The 21,583-nt window shown below is 51.0% G+C and overlaps 9 protein-coding genes across 9 annotated transcripts; 5 read left to right on the top strand and 4 right to left on the bottom strand.

The window, feature by feature from the left end:
• Positions 1–63: 63 nt before the first annotated feature.
• BCR37DRAFT_379353 (vacuolar Ca/H(+) exchanger) lies at positions 64–1,586 on the bottom strand. The gene is made up of 2 exons (XM_040869252.1): positions 469–1,586; positions 64–421 (listed from the first exon to the last, which is right to left on the bottom strand). Exons 1-2 carry the CDS (start codon positions 1,517–1,519, stop codon positions 240–242), a joined length of 1,233 nt encoding a protein of 410 aa, XP_040725885.1. The 5' UTR covers positions 1,520–1,586; the 3' UTR covers positions 64–239.
• Positions 1,587–2,101: 515 nt separating this feature from the next.
• BCR37DRAFT_346580 (P-loop containing nucleoside triphosphate hydrolase protein) lies at positions 2,102–4,787 on the top strand (the record flags this gene model as incomplete). Its single annotated transcript, XM_040867700.1, has 3 exons — positions 2,102–2,251; positions 2,296–2,774; positions 2,813–4,787. 3 exons carry the CDS (start codon positions 2,102–2,104, stop codon positions 4,785–4,787), a joined length of 2,604 nt encoding a protein of 867 aa, XP_040725884.1.
• Positions 4,788–6,098: 1,311 nt separating this feature from the next.
• Positions 6,099–8,465, top strand: BCR37DRAFT_302640 (uncharacterized protein). Its single transcript, XM_040866920.1, has one exon. It carries the CDS (start codon positions 6,374–6,376, stop codon positions 8,423–8,425), a length of 2,052 nt encoding a protein of 683 aa, XP_040725883.1. The 5' UTR covers positions 6,099–6,373; the 3' UTR covers positions 8,426–8,465.
• A 1,032-nt stretch (positions 8,466–9,497) lies between these two features.
• Positions 9,498–10,731, top strand: BCR37DRAFT_379347 (acyl-CoA thioesterase family protein). The gene is made up of 2 exons (XM_040869251.1): positions 9,498–10,312; positions 10,369–10,731. The coding sequence occupies exons 1-2, from the start codon at positions 9,569–9,571 to the stop codon at positions 10,573–10,575; spliced, it is 951 nt and encodes a 316-aa protein (XP_040725882.1). The 5' UTR covers positions 9,498–9,568; the 3' UTR covers positions 10,576–10,731.
• BCR37DRAFT_379346 (FAD/NAD-P-binding domain-containing protein) lies at positions 10,577–12,233 on the bottom strand. The gene has a single exon (XM_040869250.1). It carries the CDS (start codon positions 12,191–12,193, stop codon positions 10,892–10,894), a length of 1,302 nt encoding a protein of 433 aa, XP_040725881.1. The 5' UTR covers positions 12,194–12,233; the 3' UTR covers positions 10,577–10,891.
• Positions 12,234–12,307: 74 nt separating this feature from the next.
• Positions 12,308–14,352, top strand: BCR37DRAFT_379345 (xylose isomerase-like protein). Its single transcript, XM_040869249.1, has one exon. The coding sequence runs from the start codon at positions 12,514–12,516 to the stop codon at positions 13,906–13,908; it is 1,395 nt and encodes a 464-aa protein (XP_040725880.1). The 5' UTR covers positions 12,308–12,513; the 3' UTR covers positions 13,909–14,352.
• Positions 14,353–14,931: 579 nt separating this feature from the next.
• On the bottom strand, positions 14,932–16,589 carry BCR37DRAFT_379342 (acyl-CoA N-acyltransferase). The gene has a single exon (XM_040869248.1). It carries the CDS (start codon positions 16,457–16,459, stop codon positions 14,999–15,001), a length of 1,461 nt encoding a protein of 486 aa, XP_040725879.1. The 5' UTR covers positions 16,460–16,589; the 3' UTR covers positions 14,932–14,998.
• A 202-nt stretch (positions 16,590–16,791) lies between these two features.
• On the top strand, positions 16,792–19,100 carry BCR37DRAFT_379341 (copper amine oxidase). The gene is made up of 2 exons (XM_040869247.1): positions 16,792–17,783; positions 17,823–19,100. The coding sequence occupies exons 1-2, from the start codon at positions 16,827–16,829 to the stop codon at positions 18,903–18,905; spliced, it is 2,040 nt and encodes a 679-aa protein (XP_040725878.1). The 5' UTR covers positions 16,792–16,826; the 3' UTR covers positions 18,906–19,100.
• On the bottom strand, positions 19,075–21,300 carry BCR37DRAFT_346859 (rab-GTPase-TBC domain-containing protein; the record flags this gene model as incomplete). Its single annotated transcript, XM_040867723.1, has 1 exon — positions 19,075–21,300. The coding sequence occupies one exon, from the start codon at positions 21,298–21,300 to the stop codon at positions 19,075–19,077; it is 2,226 nt and encodes a 741-aa protein (XP_040725877.1).
• Positions 21,301–21,583: the final 283 nt, after the last annotated feature.

Below are 21,583 nucleotides of genomic sequence, written 5' to 3'. Positions count from 1 at the left end.
GTAAGGGCAGCACTCCAGCATGGGTGGGCTGAGATTACACAGACAGCTTGGTGAAGAACGAATTGCTTGATGATCTATTACTACTAAAGATCGAATTGCTTGATAATCCATTACTACTAAAAAGTCTTCAAGGTATTGTATGACAATTGTACACGGGAGACTGCTCCATGTCGTGGTCAGGGGAAGTCGAAGAGATCGTTGTTCGACCAAAGAGCGTTTGCTGCCGGAGCACGAAGCGCTTATGATGGGTAGACGTAGAAACCAATGGCAATGATAGCGTAGATGGCCAACAGCTGAGCTCCCTCCATCCAATTTGATTTGCCGTCTTGGATCGTCGAATTGACCACGATGACGCTGACAAACAAGCAGATGGTCTCGAAGGGCAAGAAGTAGAGAGATAGAGGCTGACCCATAGCCCATCCTGGTTCGTGTTAGCTGTGTGAAATCGTTTGCTGCCAAAGAAATTACCGATCAGGACAAGCATGGGAGTCATGAAGATGGAGATTTGGATTGCACTGCCGAGTGACACGCCGATGGCCAAGTCAACCTTGTTCTTCATTGTCACTACCACTGCAGTCACATGCTCTGCAGCATTGCCAACGATCGGAATAAGGATCAATCCAACAAAGGTTTTGCTGATTCCAGTGCTCTCGACGAGTTCGTCGATGCTGCCAACGAGAATATCGGCGCAGAAAGACACAATGACAGTGACAACAAGCAGCAAACCAGCTGCAGTCCAAGGAGAAATTTGCGCGTCAGCTTCGTCGTCATTTTCTGCCTCAAACAGCTCGGCATGCGTCTTGAGCTGAAACACGAGGTACAGCGCATAGATGACAAGGAGGATGATGGATGTACCACGGGAGAGTGCCAAAGTCTCGGCATCGAGGTGCTTGGATGCTGGAAGAGCTAGGTTGAATGCAGCTGGCAGCAACAGTGAAGAAGTGCCTAGCGCCATAAGGGAGGACATGGTCTGCGCCACGGTCATGTTGAACTCTTGTTCCTTGTAATAGATACCTCCGCCGACAAAGCACATGCCAAGAACAAGCAGGATATTGGAAAGGATGGAACCGAGCATGGAAGCCTGCACGATACGCAGCTGGCCTTTGGTCAAAGCGATAACCGAGACAATCAGCTCAACTGCATTACCGAAACTTGCATTGAGCAGTCCGCCAAGTGTCTGACCCACTTTGAGTGCCAACTCTTCGGTAGCGAAAGAGAGGAGCGATGCAAGTGGCACGATGGCGAGGAAATTGAGGGTGAAGCGCGCAACCGGGCCCCAGTGGAGAACCTCAGACAAGATCCCGAGAGGGACAAAGACGAGCAGCACGTTGACGTAGTTTTGGAAAAGAATGGCCTTAGTAGCCTGCTTGAGCTTGCCCATGAAAGAGCTTGAGGCACCGTCATCACGGTGATGCCCGCTGAGCAGATGAGATCGCTCGTCTCCGGCGACTGCATCGCTGGTGCGCCTGTGCATGCCGCTGGATGCTGTGCGGCTCTTGGATGTCTTGAGGGAGAGCATATTTGCTGCTGCTGCTGGTGCGCTGGACTGGCTGCAGCGCTGTGTTTGTTGGTGTTGGAGGGTTGGCTGGCTGGCTGGATGAAATGTCTGCTCTGAGTGTGCTGTCTCACGTCACAGCTGCGCAGATGGAGGGCACCGGCAAACTCAGCAAACTGGCAAACTGGAGTCTGGAGTGACTGAGCACGGCAGACAATTGCAGCAGCGAGATGACTGGACAGAGGCAACCACCACACACAGCTACAGTACTCGTGCTCATGCCCTCGTAGACATGCATACACTGCCTACGAAGCAACGCTCAAAGAGATCCTCCTCCTATGTACGCCTGGGCAACTCGAGTGGTAAACACGCCACTGTCACCGCTTAGCGACTTGCTCGAGTGTCTGTGATGCCCTTATTAGCAGCGATATACACTTCACTCGCTACTCGTGCTCACATTACATCTCCTCTACCTGCCTTATGCCTGTACCCTTGAGCTTGTAGCGCCCGTTGACATGCACACGCTATAATCCTGATCTCGCCCCTCGATCGCTGGCACACTCCAACGCTACTGTCCATCTGCTGGCACTACACTCCAAGATAGGCATGACTCTTCCTGGCCCAAATCTTCCAGACTCAGCTGCCGGCGCAGTGAGCGTAGCAACACTGCCAACGCGCGAGCTTCAGTCTGTCTTCGCTGGCTACCGCTGCTTCAATGCTGTGCAGTCCGCCAGCTTCCAGGCGGCATTCGCGACAGTGAGTCCCCAATCGCAGCACACGCAGTCAGCTCACCTCTGCAGGACTCGAACCTTGTACTGAGCGCTCCCACCGGCAGCGGCAAGACGGCTGTGCTCGAGCTAGCCATCTGTCGTCTCCTGCATCAGAATCTCTCCAAGAGTTTCAAGCTCGTCTACGTCGCTCCTACAAAGTCTCTCTGCCGAGAGCGCGCCAAGGACTGGTCATCAAAGTTCTCAGCCTTTGGTCTTACCTGTGCCGAAGTGACTGGGGACACCGATGCGCGGAACATGCACCAAGTCAAGACGGCGGACATCATCATCACGACACCGGAGAAATGGGACAGCGTAACAAGGCGCTGGAACGACTCACAACGACTGGTTCAGATGGTGAAGCTCTTCATGGTGGACGAGGTACACTCTCTCAACAGCTCGCGTGGAGCCACCTTGGAAGTCGTCATGACGCGCATGAAGCAGATGGCGCGTGTGGGCGTCAGGATGATTGCTTTATCGGCGACCGTTCCCAATCTTGAAGACCTCGCAAGGTAAGTGGGTTTTCCCACAGCGTCCACTGACCAGTCAGGTGGTTAGGCAAAGGGCATGACGGTGGTCTGGCGCTGCAGCTCAAATTTGGCGAGAATTACCGTCCAGTGGCGCTCGAGAGAGTGGTCTATGGGTTTGAAATGGGACGAATGAACAAATTTGCATTTGATAGCTTTCTCGCAAAGCAGGTGTATGGTGTTGTTGCAAAGCATGGCAAAGGAAAGCCGTCAATTATCTTTTGTTCGACTCGACAAGATTGTCAAAACACAGCCAAAGCAGTTCTACAGGCATACGAGACACAACCTATGTGGAGTCGACCCAGCATTGACGCAGTCTTTGCAGACAAGGCGCTCATGCAAATGGTCCCTGCCGGTGTCGCGTTTCATCACGCTGGGCTTTCCCTGGCCGATCGGAACATGGTTGAGAAGCTCTTTCGGCAAAATGTGCTGAATGTCCTGGTGTCGACAAGTACTCTGGCTGTTGGCGTCAATCTGCCTGCACACCTTGTTGTGCTCAAGAACACTCTGGTCTATAGCCATGGAGCCTTCGAAGAATACTCTGACCTCGACGTTCTGCAAATGATTGGTCGTGCAGGTCGACCTCAATTTGATACCACTGGATGTGCAGTGATCATGACAGGGAATGAAAAGAAGCGAACATACGAGCTGATGATTTCTGGAACAGAAGTACTCGAGTCACACCTGCATCTTGCTCTTCTCGAGCATTTCAACGCGGAAATCTGCTCAGGCACAATCAGTACAGTGCAGCAGTCTATCGAGTGGCTCAAAGAGACATTCCTCTATGTGAGGATGCAGCAAAATCCTGCCCACTATCGTCTCCAGGAGGGTCACGGTGTCGAGGAGACGCTCAAACAAATGTCTGAGATGAATGTTGCACTCCTGGAGCAAAAGAAGTTGGTTGACAATATTGATGGAAAGCTCATTTCAACTCCAAAAGGGAAAATCATGGCCAATTACTATCTTTGCTTCTCCAGTTTCGAGAACCTAGACAGCCTTCCTACCGGGGCATCTGAAAGTGATATCCTCACGGCTTTGTGCAAGGCTGATGAATTCTCCAAGATGTCCCTCAGACCGGGTGACAAGGGTATGCTCAACATCATGAAAACCCTTCCTGGTCTGCGCTTCCCAATTGTTGGCAAAATTGAACACTTGTGGCAAAAAGTGTTCTTGGCTGTACAGATCACGCCTGGTTCTGTCGACGTGTCTGTGCTCAAGGCATCTCATCCCAGGAACATGACGGAGCTCTTCGTTCACGAGTCTTTCATACGTCAACACATGCTTCGCCTCTTGTCGTGCTTGATTGACTGCAAACTCCTTGACAAGGACGCAACAATCATCAATCGTGCGTTGGAGTTGCGACAGGCTATTGCAGGAAAGTGCTGGAAGACTTCTGCAGGAGTTCTGAAGCAGATTAGAGGAATTGGTGATGGCAGTCTCAAGACTCTGGTCAATGCTGGCATCACGACGCTTCCAAAGCTCATTCAATCGGATGCACGTGAGCTCGAGAGGCTTTTCAAGCGACATCCGCCATTCGGAAATAAGCTCATCAAGGATGCCGAATCATTGCCGAGTCTAAGCTTGTCTATTCGATTGTCTGGTCAAGCAGTCAAGCCTGATGGCGTGCATCTACAATTTGATGTCCGGCTTTCAGCATTGTGTCCGACGGAATGGCGTGCTGATCAGCATTTGGTGAATTTTACAGCATACACAGCAAATGGGCTGCTTCTGGACTTTCGAAGGCAAAAGATGGACAAATTGTTGGGTGGCAAGCAGATCCTGCTTGATGTTCATCTCATGAAGCACTGCTCAAACCTTGGCTTCCTTGTCATATGTGAAGATCTCGTCAGCTGCGAGGCTCGTTCTTCATTTGTTCTCGAAATCTCTGCAGCAGATTATCCCGAGCAGAACGAACCAGCTCGTGACAGCAGTAGCGACGGGTGGCTTGAGGTTATTGGTATGTTGAGCGCGATGTGGGCCTTTGCTGACTTTAGATGACACTCCAGAAATTGTGGACCTGACGGACATGACGGATTTTGACACTTCGCAAACTGCCTTAAGTGCTAAGCAAGCAGGAATGGGAGACACGGCGGTTGCTATTGAGAATAGTGGGAGCGCTCAGTCTGCAATGGCTAATCATTCAACCAACCAGCAATCTGGATTGGCAGTCGACAAAATCCCGGGCCACGCAATTAGCCCAAACGCTACAAATAGCAAGCTTTCTGTGTCAAGAAGTCCTGTGCTCGAGGCTCAACCAACCTCACCAGCACCTGTCTTCTCTGCTGCATCCGAGGCTCTTTCTCCATCCAGTCAAACTCTGCACCAAGCAAAGCGCGCTCGACCAAAGCGTAGCAAAGTATCTGTTGCGGCACTTCCTGCTTTCAAAGAAAAGGGACCAGAGGCGCCGTCTCTTGCAATTACTACATTTAGCCCTACTGGAGAACATACAGACGGAGAGGTGTCTTGGCTGGGAGACGGGTTCCTTGTTTCTGCCAACGACGAGACCCCAGATTACAGTACAGGCGCAATCACAGACGTCAATTTCGGAGAATACAAAACAAAGGAATGTCAGGATGGTTCTATTGAGCTCAAGGGGAGCAAGAGACTTAGGTTCGAAGACTGGACGGCTTCAACACTGTCATGGTAGTTCCGTATCTAGTCAAATTTGAGGTTGTGGCCCATCTGAAGCTCGTCTGCTCTTCAACGTCGGTCTGTCTTGCAGTGCGCGCCGTCAGCCGGCAAGTTGGAGGATACACGGCAACAGGTGTGATGCGTATCCTCTTTGTCTCCGTGGTGGCACGTCTCGTCGCTGCCATCTATGAAGATGAAGCAGGTCAGTGATCCATGTTGCTTGGCGACTACTAATGCATCAAGGCATAGTTGATTTCCACCTACCATTAATTGGCCGGCCCGACGACTTATTCTTTCACACGCCTGTGAAGGACGAAGGCTCCTTGTGCTACTCTCTAACGGATCGGCACTATCTCGCTGCCTTGAGTTGCCGAACTGGTGATATCGTATGGCGGCAAAGTCTTGCGGATGACTCGATGATTGCGGTAGAGCCGCTCGACGACAAAATCATCTCCTTGTCATTGTTCGGCAAAGTGCAAGCATGGTCAGCATTCACAGGTCATCTCCTCTGGACTAGTGATGTCAATCCTGGTGAAGGGGCCTACGCGATTCAAGTCAGCAGCAATGGCTCACCCAGAATATATACAGTGCTCGGTCGGTCTGCCTACCGGATAGCACCCGACACTGGCAAGATTATATGGCAGCAGCCCTTGGACACGTGAGCTATCACTCTGCCCGATCGCAACCTAATTCGCAGGACAAGCACATCTTATTGCGGAATCACATTTGAAGCAAACTCCGTGCACATTGTTACGACAACACCCAAGAAGGCGCCTGCAGGAGAATTGGAGCTATACATAAAAAAGTTTTCGGCTGACACAGGTGAGATCTTGGATGCATATGGCATTTCAGACTCTGGCTTGCAAGATGCGCATCAAATATTAGCTCTCAGCCCGACAGGTCCGAATCAGGCGCTCGTGTGGCAAGATGTTGACAAAAGCATCAAGATCAACATGCTCGGAACCCGTGCTGCTGTCAAGCTGAAGCCTGGTAAAGCCTTCAAGCAGGCTTCCGCTCATTTGCATAATAGTCTCGAGCGCTCGACCATGGTCTTGCAGTTATCGGACGATATAGGCTCGTGGGCAGAAATTTATCGTCTCGACACTAGTGCAACGAATTTGTACAGTCTGCCGGTCGAGTCAAGTGGTCCTTCCATCACAACGTTGGCTTTGGACGATAAGCAGAGCGCTTTCGTGGTCCGCGTCACTACCAAAGACGACTCGGCTTCAATCAAAATTTGGAGCGCACATGACAGCAAAGAGCTTGCCCACAAACGTATCACTCTGAATTACACATCGTTCCTGCTCGACTGGGCAGTTGCCGAAGTCTCTTCAGAGAGCAACGGTGAGCTGGCTGTGCGGGTCATGCTTTCCACAACTGATGGCTTCTTCTCAATGCTCCGCGATGATATTTTGGAATGGCAGAGAGACGAAGGACTGGCTTACACCAAGGATGTCGTTATTGTGCAACTGCCAGAGCCCGTCTTTGCCAAGTCTGTCTTCTTTGAGTCTTCCAAGGATGTACTGAGCAACTTCATTTCGCGGCTCGGTCGGCATACCGCTACATTTTTCTCTAAAATACAGGCGAAGGGCGCCAAGTCTGAGGCGGGCTCTGATGTACCGTACCGTGACCATTTCGGGTTTCGCCAATTTGCAATTGCAGTCGCAGACCGTGGGCGCCTCTGGGCTCTTGACTCTGCTAAGGGTGGGATGGTAGCATGGACCACCTCGATGTCGACTCAAGTGGGTGCATTCAGGTCAGCCTGGCTATTGGAGACGAGTGCAGAAAATGACCAAAATGTTCCTGTGATTGGAGTCATGTATGATCTTCCCAGAAAAGATGGTGTTGTTGTCTGGAAGGTCAATGCTCTCACTGGACAGCGACTGTTCGAAAAGACCTATGCGGGCGGCAAAGGAGGAGTTCAAATTGCGAGCAAGGGCCCTAGGACACTTGGTGTTCTGGCTGCAAACGATTCTATGACTGTGCTCGCCACGGCTGCAACAAACTTGACCGACATCACGAATTCCATCAAAGCTCTTGCACTTGTCACCTTGGAATCAAAGGCTGTGGTTGGCTATGGCTTTTCGGCTTCTGGCCTCAACAAGTTTGAAACGTGGCGGTTCGAGCTGCCCGAGGCCGAGGTCCTGGTCGGCCACGCTCTACAGAATCAATATCAACCTATTGCTTCAGTCGGTAGGGTGCTCGGCGACCGCGGAGTGCTCTACAAGTTCGTGAGACGCGCTATGAATGCAGTTTTGACGTTCAACGAAGAGACACAAGAATTGACGGCAACTGTACTAGATGCCTTCACTGGCTCAGTTCTTCACCAGTTGACCCATGCAAATGTGGGCAGTCCGCGATCGCATCCTTTCCACGTTGTGATCTCGGAGAATTGGGTTGCTTACCATTACTGGACCGACCGCCCTACAAAGGGCTATCAAATCACCATCACTGAACTATACGAGGGCTCAAGGAACAGTCGGCTCGAAAGTGCTGATGGACTTCCGCTAGCTCTATCCAAGAGCTTTGCTTATAACTACCCCATCAGTTTCCTGTCCGTAACTGATTCAGGTCAGGGCATCACCTCTCGTGATCTGATCGTCGGGCTTGCTGATGGCCATGTGACGACCATCTCGCGTAAGCTGCTTGACCCTCGGCGACCTCTTTCAGGAAAAGTGACGACCGCTGACAAGGAGGAAATGCTTGTTCCTTATGACCCAGTGCTTGTGGTTGACCCGAAGCAAGTCCTCAGTCACACGTACCCGGTCTACGGCATGCGTGGCGCTACAGTTGCGTCAACCTTGCTTGAGTCGACGGCACTCATTTGTGTCTATGGTCTCGATATCTTCTTGACGCGAGTTTCTCCCAGTATGGCGTTCGATACGCTGAGCCCGTCGTTTTCAAAGGCGCAAATCATCTTGTCTGTTGTGCTTCTCTTTGTTGCCATTGTTGTTACACGACCCATGGCACAATCACAGCAACTCAAGCGACGGTGGATCGGTTAATGGGCTTGATCTCGCTCTATAACTCGCTTTATAGAAAAATCTACCTACTTCATCGACTTGTTCATTCGGCTGCCAGCAGCTACTGTCTGGTATAATAGGATTGCGCTTGTCCACCAGAGTAGCTTGCATACTCTGGCGCGTCGCCATAGTAGCTCTGATTTGCTGGATGGTAGCTGGTACGATATGCACTACTCTGCTGCTGCTGTGGTGGTGGTGGTGGTGGTTGTGTGATCGGATGGTAGCTCGTGCTTGTACGATCTTTTGCAACAGGCAGCGGCGTTGTGCCGACTTGCTGATTAGGCGCATAGGAGAAGTAGGAAGGCGGCGGCTGCGGCTTGTAGTCCATCTCCATGGGCGGCTGATAGTCTCTTGAACGAGCCCCTCGACGACTTCTGGAGCCATTTGCACACGAGTCGCAGCATCCACAGCAAAGGCAAGACATACATCTAAGACACGCGGCCCAGTAACATATGCAACTCACTGCACGGAGTTAGCAATGCGTTGGGAGTGAGGAGTACGAACGGAGAATGAGACCTGCGACGACGCAGCCAATGATGAGGGGAATTTTGCAAATGTTGTACTTGAGGCACTGCGAGGGAGAGGAGAATGCGGTCTTTGCGTCCGCCGCTGCGTCGAGGGCGGTGGCCACGACATCGCGCGTGTACAGAGCAGGCATCTGTGGTGTGTGTCTCGTTGCTGCTGGTCGCGTCGCAGTTTTGTATTCCTGCGCCAGATTTAGACTTTTCCCCCTTTTTGCCTGTTACACAGCCAGGAGGCCAAGCACAGCTAGCAAGGCGGCTCTAGTGCTCTAGTGCTATAGTGATGGGCTACGTATTGTGCTCTGAGAGGTGCTCTATGGGCTGGGACCGAGTCTCTCGGGCCGCCTTATTGACTATCTGGCCTGCAATCATACCACAGTGAGGTGGCCTATCCTTTTTGAACATACGTAGTCCCTGGAGCCTTTCATGATCAAGCCTGACAAGCTTGAGTCTGAGTCTGAGCCTGAGCCTGATCATGGGCCCAGTCTGAATCTCGAGTTGAGCTGCTTGACACCGAGCTGGAGCGCCGACCTCGGAAACATTGCGGGGCCACAGCGACAACAACCACGACCAGCACCAGACCATTAGACAGAGCTACTCATCCATGCCAGCGCCAAAGGAGTTCAAGCGCGTCGTAGTCGACCTCAACGAAGACCCAGACGCAGACAACGAAACGACCCCCGGGCCGCTCTCCCCCATTGAGCATGATCTCGAATTAGAAGAACTCGACTCCGACATCTTCAGGTCTAAACGGCCTCTCTGGCGACCCGCTGCAGCGCGCGCAATCTTTGGTGGTAGCATTCTGAGCCAGTGCTTGGCATCTTGTGCACGGACAGTGCCCGAGGGATACATCATCCACTCCCTCCACTCCTACTTTGTGTTGCCTGGAGATGAGACACGACCCATTGTCTACCATGTCGAGCGTGTGCGGGACGGCAAGTCGTACTGTACACGCACAGTGCAGGCACGGCAGCGAAATAAGTGCATCTTGACGATGACTTGCTCCTTCCAGCGTCATGAAGAGTCAAGCCTAACGCATCAAGTCACCATGCCACAAGTGCCAGAACCCGATGCGCTGCTTGCACCCAAGGACATGCTGGCTCGCTCAAAGCGCATGATTGTCGACCCTGTCTTGCGCGCAAAGATTGAAGCAGAAGCAGCCGTCAGTCCAATCGAATCGCGCATGGTCCTCTTCCAGCAAAAGGACAAGAAACCAGACGAGAGGCACGTCGCTTTGTGGGTCAAGGCGAAAGGTCAAATTTCTGGCGACTTCCATGCTCATGCTGCGGCAATTGCCTATTTTTCAGACTCCTGGTTCTTGTCTACGGCACTCCGTGTGAACAACAAGGTATTTGCTACATCCTGCTACATTTGAACAAGACGCAGGCTAACACCGTTCTCTAGACTCCGCAACATGCAAGTATGATGGCCAGTCTGGATCACTCTATTTATTTCCACAAACAGGCACGCGCCGACGAATGGTTGCTCTATGATATGAATTCTACATGGAGTGGACGTGGTCGTGGTCTGGCACACGGTCGGATCTTTACAAAGGATGGGGACCTCATAGCAGAGTGTGTTCAGGAAGGCCTCATTCGCATGAAGTTGTAGGGCATCAGGTGGACCACCAGCGGCATGGCGACCGTCGCGCACGCACCTGCAACTCAGAAGCCATTAATACACTTGTACTAATCAGCCTATTCTACGACCTGTGATTACCTGGATGATCATGGATACTGTGCGACTGCCATGTCTCGCAGCAGGGCCTATTTTGGTCTCCTTGCATGATATGAGCTGTCAATCGATTGGCACATTGAATAGTCGATCTCAACCCATACAGCCTTGTTCTTTATCCAATCTCCTCGTTTTTATATGAGTTGTGCATGCCAAAATGCTGCAAGGAATCATGTCTACGAAGCAGCACTGATCAGAATCGAGGCTTCGAAAATGCATTGCGTCCATACCACTGTCCGCGCGCAAACGGCCCAAAGTAGATGGCTGGAAGGACATCCTTCTTCAAATGATAAGCCCATCGCGTCGGAGCGTCCTGTGAGAGGCCATAAGGCGAGAATGTCTCGGCAAGTTCGCCACCGTATTTGAATTCGGCAAGCAGGAGTTCGCCTCTGCCCGTTAATAGCGGGCAGCTCGTGTAGCCATCGTAGGCCGCATCAAGTTGGTGACCCTGTCTGGCCTTGAAAAAGTTGTGAGCCAGAACCGGTGTCTGAGACATGATACCAGCGGCCGTCTTGGAAGTAGGCAGAGAGCTGGCATCTCCCAAAGCCCAAACATTGTCATATTTTGTCGAACGCAAAGTCTTTTCATCCACCGCCACTTCACCCTTTGCGTTCGCCACTGCTGATGACTTGATGAAATCGTGTGCAGCCATTGGTACCGTCGCGTGCAGAAAGTCATACTCCTTCTTGACTTCGCCCTCTTTTGTCTTGAACGTCGCCACCTTGTTCACGCCATCCACCTTGGTCAAGACAGTCTCGAAGTGAGGAGAAACATCTCGCTCCTCGGTCAATCGCTTCAAAACGTCTGAGTACTTGACCACGCCAAACATTCGGGGCAACGCCGTCATGTAGTCCACCGAGATATTTGCACGACGACCCTCACGGCGCCAATAGTCTTCTGCAGCGAGCATAATCTTGATGGGCGCACCGGCACATTTGATGAACGGCGCACTGCCTGGGAAGCTGAAAACTGCACGGCCTTTTTCAAAATCCTGAATGTTGGACCAGACTTTTTGTACCTGAGTGTAGTCGTAAATTGACGACACTCCGTTCTGACCCATCGCGCCGCGTAGTCCTTCAACCGCGTCATAATCGAGCTTGATGCCCGGACAAAGGACAAGAGATTTGTAAGTGTGTGTCTGTCCATCTGTCGTTGTCAAAGAGTTCTCGCCCGGGTTAAGCTTCTCAACAAATTGCTGCACAAGAGAGACGTGTTTAGGAACCATGTCTCGCATCGGCCTGTTGACTTCGCTGAGATCCTTGAGTCCTGCGCCTACCAGCGTCCAGCCTGGTTGATAGTGATGTAGCTCAGCCTTGTCGATGATGCTCATCTTGGGCGCTTCTTGGTCCTGCGCTTCGAACGTAGCTTTGATCTGGTTCGCTACATTGATGCCTGCGGTGCCGCCACCCACAATGAGCAGGTCATGTGCAGTAGCTGTCGACACGGAAGCATATCTTCGCACAAGCCTCGCGCAAGGAGGGCTCTTGGCAAACATCGGGCCTGCTAGCTGTGGTCAAGGTCAAGATGTCGAGTATCCTGGGTGTTTGGACATTTGAATGGCGCAACCTGTCAAAAATGTCGCGGGATGGAACAACAGTCACAACTACAATCTGTACGCACAAGCAGGCTCGAAGTTACATTCTGAAAGTACATGAATCACTCAGAATAGGATCAATGCTTCATTCCACCAATATGTATTCTATGCTTTCGAAACCAGCTATGACGACATGAAGCAGCATCGCATGAAATGTTCCAAGACCACCAGCAACCTCCATCTACTCAGACCCATCTGCTCAAAAGTACTGCACAGCGTGTATGCCTCCGAAGAAGAAGAAGGTGCAAGCTACAGAAGCTGAAGATCTTAAAACGGAGGAAGGAGACGCCGTAGCTAGTCCTGCTCCAACACGGAAAGCACGAGCAGCAAAGAGCAAAGCTACACAATCTCTGTCTGCCGCTGCCGAAGAAGAGTCTGGTGAAGAAGAGCAAGCTGAGCCAAAGGCAGCATCTACTAGTCAGTCGAAGCGGAAGGCCAAAACTGAAAAGGCGGAAGACTTGCAACCAGTTACCCGCGAGGGAGATGCTGACACAACTGCAACGCCTGTCAAAAAGAAGGCCAAGCGCCAGCCCAAAGTTGCTGAACCAGAAGAACCTCTCAAGATGCGTACAACGACAGCAAAGATGCTTGTCGGAGCACATGTTAGCATGGCGAAGGCCATTGGCAACGCTGTCACCAATGCTAATCACATTGGAGCAAGTTCATTTGCCCTCTTCCTCAAAAATCAACGCAAGTGGGAATCTCCTGCTATGAAGCCAGAGGATGCAGCAGATTTCAGAGATCGAATGGTCAAATTTGGCTATGATCCCAAGCGTGATGTGTTGCCTCATGGAAGCTATTTGATCAATCTTGCCAATGATGACAAAGACAAACAGCAACAGGCATACTCGTGCTTCCTCGATGACCTGCATCGCTGCGAAGAGCTTGGCATCAATAGATACAATTTTCATCCTGGAAGTACGGCATCGAGTTCGCGGGAGAAGGGCATAGCCAATTTGACCGGGCGCCTGAACCAAGCCATCAAGGAGACTCAATTCGTTACAATCGTTGTTGAGAATATGGCCGGCCACGGAAATATCATCGGGGGGCCGCTTGAAGAGCTGGCAGACATCATATCCCAGATCGAAGACAAATCTCGCATTGGCGTGTGCTTGGATACATGCCATCTGTTTGCTGCTGGCCACGACTTGCGTACGCAGGAGGCATACGACACGCTCATGGGCAAGTTTGATAGGCTCGTTGGCTTCAAGTACTTGCGCGGAATGCATCTGAATGACTCAAAGGCAGATCTAGGCGCAAACAAGGACTTGCACCAAAATATTGGCCAGGGTTATCTCGGTCTCGAGGCTTTCAGATGTCTGATGAACGACAAGAGGCTTGAAGGCATCCCGCTTGTTCTCGAGACGCCTTGCGAAGACTTGAACAACAAGGTTGATCAAGCTATCTGGGCGACAGAAATCAAGCTCCTGGAATGGCTTGTCGGGAAGCCAGCTGACGACAAAGAAGTTGTAGCCAAGGCAAAAGAGCTGCAAGCTCTGGGAGCTGCAGATCGAGAAAAGGCTGTGATTGCAGCACAGAAGAAGGCCGCCAAGGCATCGACACCGAAGAAGAAAAAGGGCAAGACGGCTGCGCTAAGTGAACTGGACAGCGACTAAGGCGAGGACTTTGCTACCAAATCCCGATTGGTTTCAAAGTGTTCCTTTTCAATAGCGTGATCTTCGAAAGCAATGTCATTGACAACTGTGCCTTTCTTGAACCACTGAAACGAGAGATCGTTAAAGACATTGTTGTGCTCAAAGTTGGTCGGCAGCTGAGCCTGAGAGAGCAGCGGACCAGCAGCCAGGATGCAAGGTGACTCATCGTTAAGCTTCTTTGTCGAGTAGATGTCTGGATAATGAGTCAGATCGTTCCCCAGGAGGACGATCCTGCTGATGTTTGACGCCGTCCAGAAATTGCGAAGAATCGTCTCATACACAGATTTGGGTACATGCGGTGCAAATATAAGCATGGTCGTGTTTTCTTCAATAGCGTCGATAGCCTTGCTGTAGCAAAGGCCTTGTGCGACCGACACAGGCTTCAAGGCTAATTTCCCAAGCAGTTCTTTGTCGACTTCAGTATACATTGGATCTGATGTCTCGATTGTCTCTGGCTGAACATCTAGGTGTTAGTTCTCTGCGCCATACGCGTATACTATGCATACTCAACAGCTCGGCCAATTGCATACCAAGTGCAAGCTGCGTAAGGCTCGGATTGTGTGTCAAGGTACCGATGCCAAGCATCTTGATGGCTTGTACATTTGCCATTGGTCCAGAGTGGACTAGATCAATGACAAGCTCTTTCGTCAGCAGAGACCTTTCCTAGACACGACTGTACCTCGAAATGCTTTGTAAAAGTCAGACTTGAGCAGCATTGCCCGTCTTTCGTGGAATTTTGATTCCAGTAACTCCAATGATGGTGCACTTGCGTCTCTCGATCGCGTGTTCTCTAGTTTGGCAGCTTGTTTGGTTTTGCGAGAAGGCTTTCTCTTGCGCTGAGCATATTGAAATCCTTGCAGATCCTCTTCTGCAGTAGGGACAGTAGCTATCATGCGCACGCGAGCTCAAGAAGTTTTCAAAGCTCCGAGGTATAGCTGTGTTGTAGGAATGCGCATGCAGATTTGGGAAGTAGTTCTACAAAACCATAATCAAATAGCCTTCTGAGCAACATCATAACAAGCAACATCATAACAAGACAATATGAAGGTTGCTAAAGCATGACTAGGCCAACCTGACTTCCGCCAACCTCTAACCGCCCATCAGTCTTGAGACCTCCTTCCACAGGCTTCATTCGCCAATTATACAAGTAGTAATTCAGGAACCCGTCACCAGGGCCAAACTTCAGCTCATCAAGAAACATGGGATTGTCCAGTAGCGTCAGAGCATTGAAGACATCAAATCCAATATTGTTGGCAAGAATGAGTGCATCGTTGATGAGCTTCTTGAGCCGCGTTTCGTAGTTTGAACGATCGCTGTAGTAAGATTCGGAACCGTAGTAGAACAGGTAAGCCGCGTTCACCTTCTTGTGCTTCGCATTACCAATTACGCTAGATGGCAGACTGTAGAACGAAACAAATTCAGTGATCTTGCCACCTTGCTCGACGACATAGGTCCAGACAACCTTATCTTGCTGACCCAAGTTAGGGTCCCCAACGAACCAATGTTCTACCTCCTCATCAGAAAACACCTGGGACACATCGTATCGCGCCAGAGTTTGACGCAAAAGGTTGCCGACAGCGGGAACATCAGCCTTTGTCACGAGCCTCAGTCCTGCGATGGATGTATTGATTGGCAGCTTGTATTTTGTGATTTGTCGCGCCTTGGTACTTCTCGCTGGCAGATGAGAGAAACCGATATCATGCAGCTTGACCCAATCGAGCGAGCGATGGTAGTAGCGGCACGAAGAGAATGGTTTGGGAAGCACAACTCCGGCTGTGTAGACTGCTTGCCATATTCCAAGCTGGTGACAACGGCGTGTTACTTCTTTGATGAGCGTAGGTGCCAGTCGCTTTGAGCGGAGCTTCTTGTGCACACAGAGGAAGTTTATCTCAGATGACTTGAGGTCGTGGTTGCGTGCACGCAGCGTGATGGGTATGCCAGAGATGAAGCCAACGAGGCGCTTCGATGCACGCACACGGACACCAACATGCAATGATTTGTGGAATCCAGGCGCTTGTAGTGCCCATTGTAGAAAAGATGCCGAGTAGTCAAACCTGAAGGACGCATCGTCATCTTCGACATAGTTCTGCGTGAGCAACTCGTAGACTTCCTTCAGCTCGGCAGGATCGTCCAAGTCCATTGTCACCCACTCAAAGTCTTTCAACAAAGGCGTGGGCTCGTCCGGCACATCCGAGGGCGCCTCAATGGCTCCTTCTTCATCGATGACTTCCTCAAACTTGGCGACTGGTTGAGTGGACCAAAATTTGTAGGAAGCCATATCTTTCTTGTTCTTTCCACCCGGGGCCATACCCGTCAGCAAATCTCCAGTTGTCAGCTGCTTCATCAATTGTTCCAGTGACTTTTGACCAAGCGACTGGTCCAAAGAGAGGTTGTTTTGCACAAGCGGTGCAGCTGAAGAGTCGCCATTGTCGTCGCCGTTGGATTTGCCCTTGGACAGCTTGTCTTTGACTTTCTCCAGAGGGCCCTTCTTCTGTGGAGGCTGGTCTGACATGAGGCTCTATCCGAATTGACGGCCACGCAAGCTATGAGCTGACACTTGACAATGTCTGGCTGCTTGAGCCTGTGTCGAAAGTCGCACGGAGTCAAAATGGAGCAGCGAATAGTCTGGCGCCTGAACTACACTCGCCTTTTGCCTACGAATGACCGTAAGCTGCTAGACTTAGCTCAGAAGTAGTGATAATCTCAGTTAGCTCTTACCACAGCCTGCAGTTGGTTTCCGATGATTTATGGAGTCGGTATTTGTGACGGCGTGATAAGAGTAGATAAGCGGCCCCACAAAATGGACGCAGCGGCTGCTCTCCATCGCCGACACTTAAGCACTTCCTTCTCATCTGCTAGGAAAAGGAACGAAGCTAGCCATGGGCCATCCACTCGATCAGCTATCTCCGGGAGAGCTCAAAGCAGCCAGTAGTCTCTGTCAGGCATCAAGGCCATCAAAGCTCGCATTCAATACCATCACTTTGCATGAACCGCCGAAAGCACTCCTGCTGCAGTACTACAAGGATGACACGTCCCACGTCCCTCGACAGGCCTTCGTCATCGCCTATGAGAGCGGAACGACCATATTGCTCGAATTCTTTGTTGACTTGACCGCAGGCAAGGTCTTGAACAGCACTGAACGAGTTGGTGCTTGCCCCATCATCACGCTGGAGGACCTGCAGGGAACAGAGGACATTGTGCGCCAGGACCCACATGTAATTCAGCTTTGCGAGGAAATTGGCATCACAGACATGAGCAAGGTCTACTGCGATGCTTGGACAATTGGCTTTGACGAACGGTGGGGAACCACACATCGTTTGCAGCAAGCTCTCATGTACTACAGGGCTTCAAAGAATGACAATGCCTATGCCCATCCACTAGACTTTTGCCCCATTGTGGACATGCAAGCTGGCAAAGTCATCGAGATTGATGTCAAAGCAAAGGAAGGCTCAAAGTTTGAACGTGCTCCGGTGCCACTCGAAGAGCAGAACTATATGCCGCAATTCATCAAGGACTATCGCACAGATGTCAAACCTATCAACATAACACAGCCTGAAGGCGTGAGCTTCGACCTGCAAGGACAAGAGATCAGTTGGCTCGGCTGGAAAATGCACATTGGCTTCAATGCACGAGAAGGCATTGTCCTCAACAATATACGCATTGAGGATCCAGAGACCAAGGAGGAGCGATCGCTGTTCCATCGCCTCTCCATTGCTGAGATGGTCGTGCCTTATGGCTGTCCAACAAAACCGCATCACAGAAAACATGCCTTGGACGTTGGCGAATATGGCTGTGGTGCCATGACTAATTCCCTTTCTCTTGGCTGCGACTGCAAGGCAAGAATGGTCGGCAATCGAGCTTTGTGCTAACAATAGGGAAGCATTAGCTACCTCGACGGGTATTGCAGCAACAGAGCGGGAGAGGCCTTTGTCATCAAGAATGCAGTGTGCATCCACGAGCAAGATGATGGTATACTATTCAAGCACACAGACTTTAGAGACGGCACGGTCATTGCGACGAGGGATCGCAAGCTAGTCATTTCACAAATTTTCACGGCTGCCAACTATGAATACTGCATCTACTGGAGCTTCAAGCTTGACGGCACCATTCAACTTGAGATGCAGCTCACTGGGCAACTCAACACCTACGTCCTGTCGCCCGACGAAGAGGCCGGCAGATACGGAACTGAAATCTCGTCTCGTGTGACGGCACACAATCATCAGCACCTGTTCAATGTTCGTATAGATCCTGCCATTGATGGACAGCACAACACAGTCGTACAGAGTGATATTGTACCTGGCGAGGACGAAGTTGGCTCACCTGGCAACTTTTATGGCAACGCTTTCTATGCCAAAAAGACCAAGTACGCGACTGTCAAGGAAGCTGCAGTAGACTATTGCCACGAAACAAGTCGAACCTGGGATATCTGCAACCTCGACAAGGTTAATGCAATTTGCAAGAAGCCGGTTGCATACAAGATTGTCTCTCGAGAATCACCACGCCTCCTGGCCAAGGAAGGCAGTCTAGTCTGGAAGCGTGCCTTTTTTGCTCGAAAGACGCTTTATGTTACACGTTATGAAGACAATCAATTATACCCAGCTGGCAACTATGTGCCGCAGACAAGTGGACTACGAGGCGTTGCAGGCAATGACAGCCTGGAAGACTGGTGCGAGACTCAAGCAGATCTATCTCTCGAACAGCAGGACATTGTCATTTGGTTGACTTTTGGTCTGAGTCATATTCCACGCGTCGAGGACGGTCCCATCATGCCCACTGAGCCTGTTTCCTTTCTCTTGAGGGCAAACAACTTCTTCAGCAAGAATCCAGCGCTGCATATTCCGCCATCCTACGCAACGTACGGCCAAGATGGCAAAACTGCTTGGCACATGAGGGACAAGGTAAGCAAGTTGGAAATCTCAAGGGATGCAGAGGGCAAGAAAGGATGTTCAGTGTGCTGAAATATCCTGTAGATATCTTGAGCGTTCCGGCTCGGGACCTAGCGTGTTCACGCGCATCCCATGTTGAAAGGTCACAGATACGCGCCTGCATGCGATACTATAGCTACGCACACCACACGCGTCGACTTTGATTGCAAGATCATCCAAAGTATTCGTTATATCGTCACATTTAAAGTAGATCGTTCTGCAAGAGCTCTCTGTCGTGTGCATCAGGTCCTTCATCCTCCTTCTCGACTTTGGCTCCTTGGCTTGTATGTTGGTCTTCATAGTCTTCCATCCGTTTACGAATTTCGCTGGCTAGCTTGGTTCCATCAGAGACAACGGCATCCAGCATGCCTCTGATGCCCTTTGGCACATGATTCGTACTTGCTGCAGGTGTGATCTGAATGCTGCGCACAAAGCGATGTGTGAAGAATGCCTCGAGCAGCGGATCAGCCAGTACCACCATGCGGAAAGTTGGTAGCGTGACAAACATACTGGCATGGTCCTGTATCGCGGCAACAGGCTTTTCTGTCGGCAGATCTACCAGTGGCACATCTTCAGTAGAAGCAGCATCATCCTCTGCAAATGTGAAACAAGTCTTGATGAAGGATGAGATGCTGGACAAGTACAGGTCATCTGTCTCTCGCCGCGCGATCCAAAGTAAGGCCTCTGTCAGCTTGAGCACATCATCCCTGTGCAGCTTTCCATCAGCATCATCGTCAAAGAGCTCGAAAAAGTAGGCGATATGCTCAAGTAATGCCGACTCATCCGTCTTGAGCTCCGCCACACCACGCACAACGTTTTGTAGGCTGAGTGAGCCGCGGAAGTCTGCATCCCATCGACGCAAGAGGCGGTCCATGAATTCAGATTGAGCATCGGGCTCCTTCGCCCAGTCAGCGATGCCAGCCATGAACGACTTGAATGCCTGCTGATCCATGCGGGTATCGGACAGACCACCGAAGCCAACGCGCTGTTTGTAGATCGCATCGTGGAAGCGGTCGTAGAGGATGGAAATGTCGTCTGAAGAAAGCTTGCCAGTATGACTCAGGCTGCGGATCTGTGTGCGTTTGGCAAATGACTCGATCGAGTTGAGCGTCTTCTCCTTGTGCTTGCGCCGCTCAGTGATCACGGTTTCGTGTGTGACTTGTGCAAATTCCTTAAATGCCACAACCATGAGCTCCTGAAACTTTGTCACTGCTCTCGCTTTGGGATTTTCAGAATTTGGATGCGCCGAGTCGTCCAAGGTGAGAAAGTAGCGCTTCAGGCACTCGATAAACGAGCCATCATCTGTGACATCGAGCAACTCTTCACCATTAATGCGCAGGATTGCCAAGCCGACCTGGAAGAGGACACGCGGCCCTTCTAGGAAAAAGCAATCCAGCACTCGAAAAGCTAGAACAAGGGGCATCGAGTTGATGTAGAGAGAAAGGAACCAGGGCAGAGAAACAAGAGAAAGCTGCAAATCAGACTTTTGGAAATGCGACCACAGGACTGGCATTGTCCTTTCGCACAGCGATTCAAAGACGCTCTGATCTAGAAGCGTGCCATACATGGTTGTAGAATAATACCCAGGTAGCATCTCTGAGCAGAGTGTATGCAGGAGCCAGAAGGATTGCTCTTCAGAAGTGTAGATGAGGAGAGCAGCGACGACGATGTTCATTGCTTGGCAATAGCCCAGCTCAGGATCTTTCCAAGAATAGGCTGTGAGCACACGACGGAGTGCGCCAATACCGTGGTCTTCTTGGTAACCCGGATACTCGGGCAAGCTGCGATTGAGGTCTTTCTCAATTTCCTCCATACTGAGCGTGCTCTTGCCAGCATTATTTTCCTGCAAGTCTCTGTACTCATTTGGATGCGCCCACCGAGAAAGCATCGCTCCACTTGTGAGCTCCCAGATCTCGCCTCGTAGCTTGTTGGGCAGTCCAACCCGAACAAGCTTTGAAAATGTCGGGAAGCGGACAAGCGTTAGGTTGCGGCCATTCTCTGTGAGATACTCCTTCCACAATCGCATTTTTGAGCGGTCCTTCAGCTTCTTCACATCGCCCGGATAGCCAAACTTGTCGCCCATGCCTCCCGGTGGCTCATCAATTTTTGGTGCAAGCAAGTGTTCTGACCAGCAACCAGAAAGAAAGGGCTTTAGGATCTTCATATTTGACAAGTTGTCTTGCAGGCCTTTCTTGAGCAGGTCGCAGAAATGCTCGTTGGCATGGCGCAAGCCAATAAATTGTATGGTCATGGTCATCTTGTGCCATGTCTTTATTGACAAGCAAAACTGGAATGTACGCGAAGAAACACGCTCGACCCGGCTGACGGCATAGAGTGGCAAGATAAAGAGTGCCGTGTGCCGATCCGCCGATTTGAAGCAGAGGTAGGAGGTTGTGAGGTATAATGTGCCGGGCACCGAGCCATTCATGGCGGACGATTCGTTCAGAGCAAACTCCACAAGCGACTCACAGCAGAGGTCCTGCCCGTCTGGCAACCTGAATGCGCTGATGACTTGCCGGTCATGAGGGATGGTCTCGAGATTGACGTTGATACGCTGCGCCGCAACTTTGATCTGATTCCATATCGCGCTCATCTGGCACTAAGTTTTGGAAGGGATTAGGTCTGACGTAGATACTACTAGCCTTTGAGAGTCTCCTACGCGTGATGCTAGCTGTACAGATGAGCTGGTAGCATGCGACTCTTGAGTGTGT

Source organism: Protomyces lactucae-debilis (assembly GCF_002105105.1).
Source record: "Protomyces lactucae-debilis strain 12-1054 chromosome Unknown BCR37scaffold_8, whole genome shotgun sequence".
Lineage (NCBI taxonomy): Eukaryota > Fungi > Ascomycota > Taphrinomycetes > Taphrinales > Protomycetaceae > Protomyces > Protomyces lactucae-debilis.
This window is presented reverse-complemented; position numbering and strand designations above follow the sequence as displayed.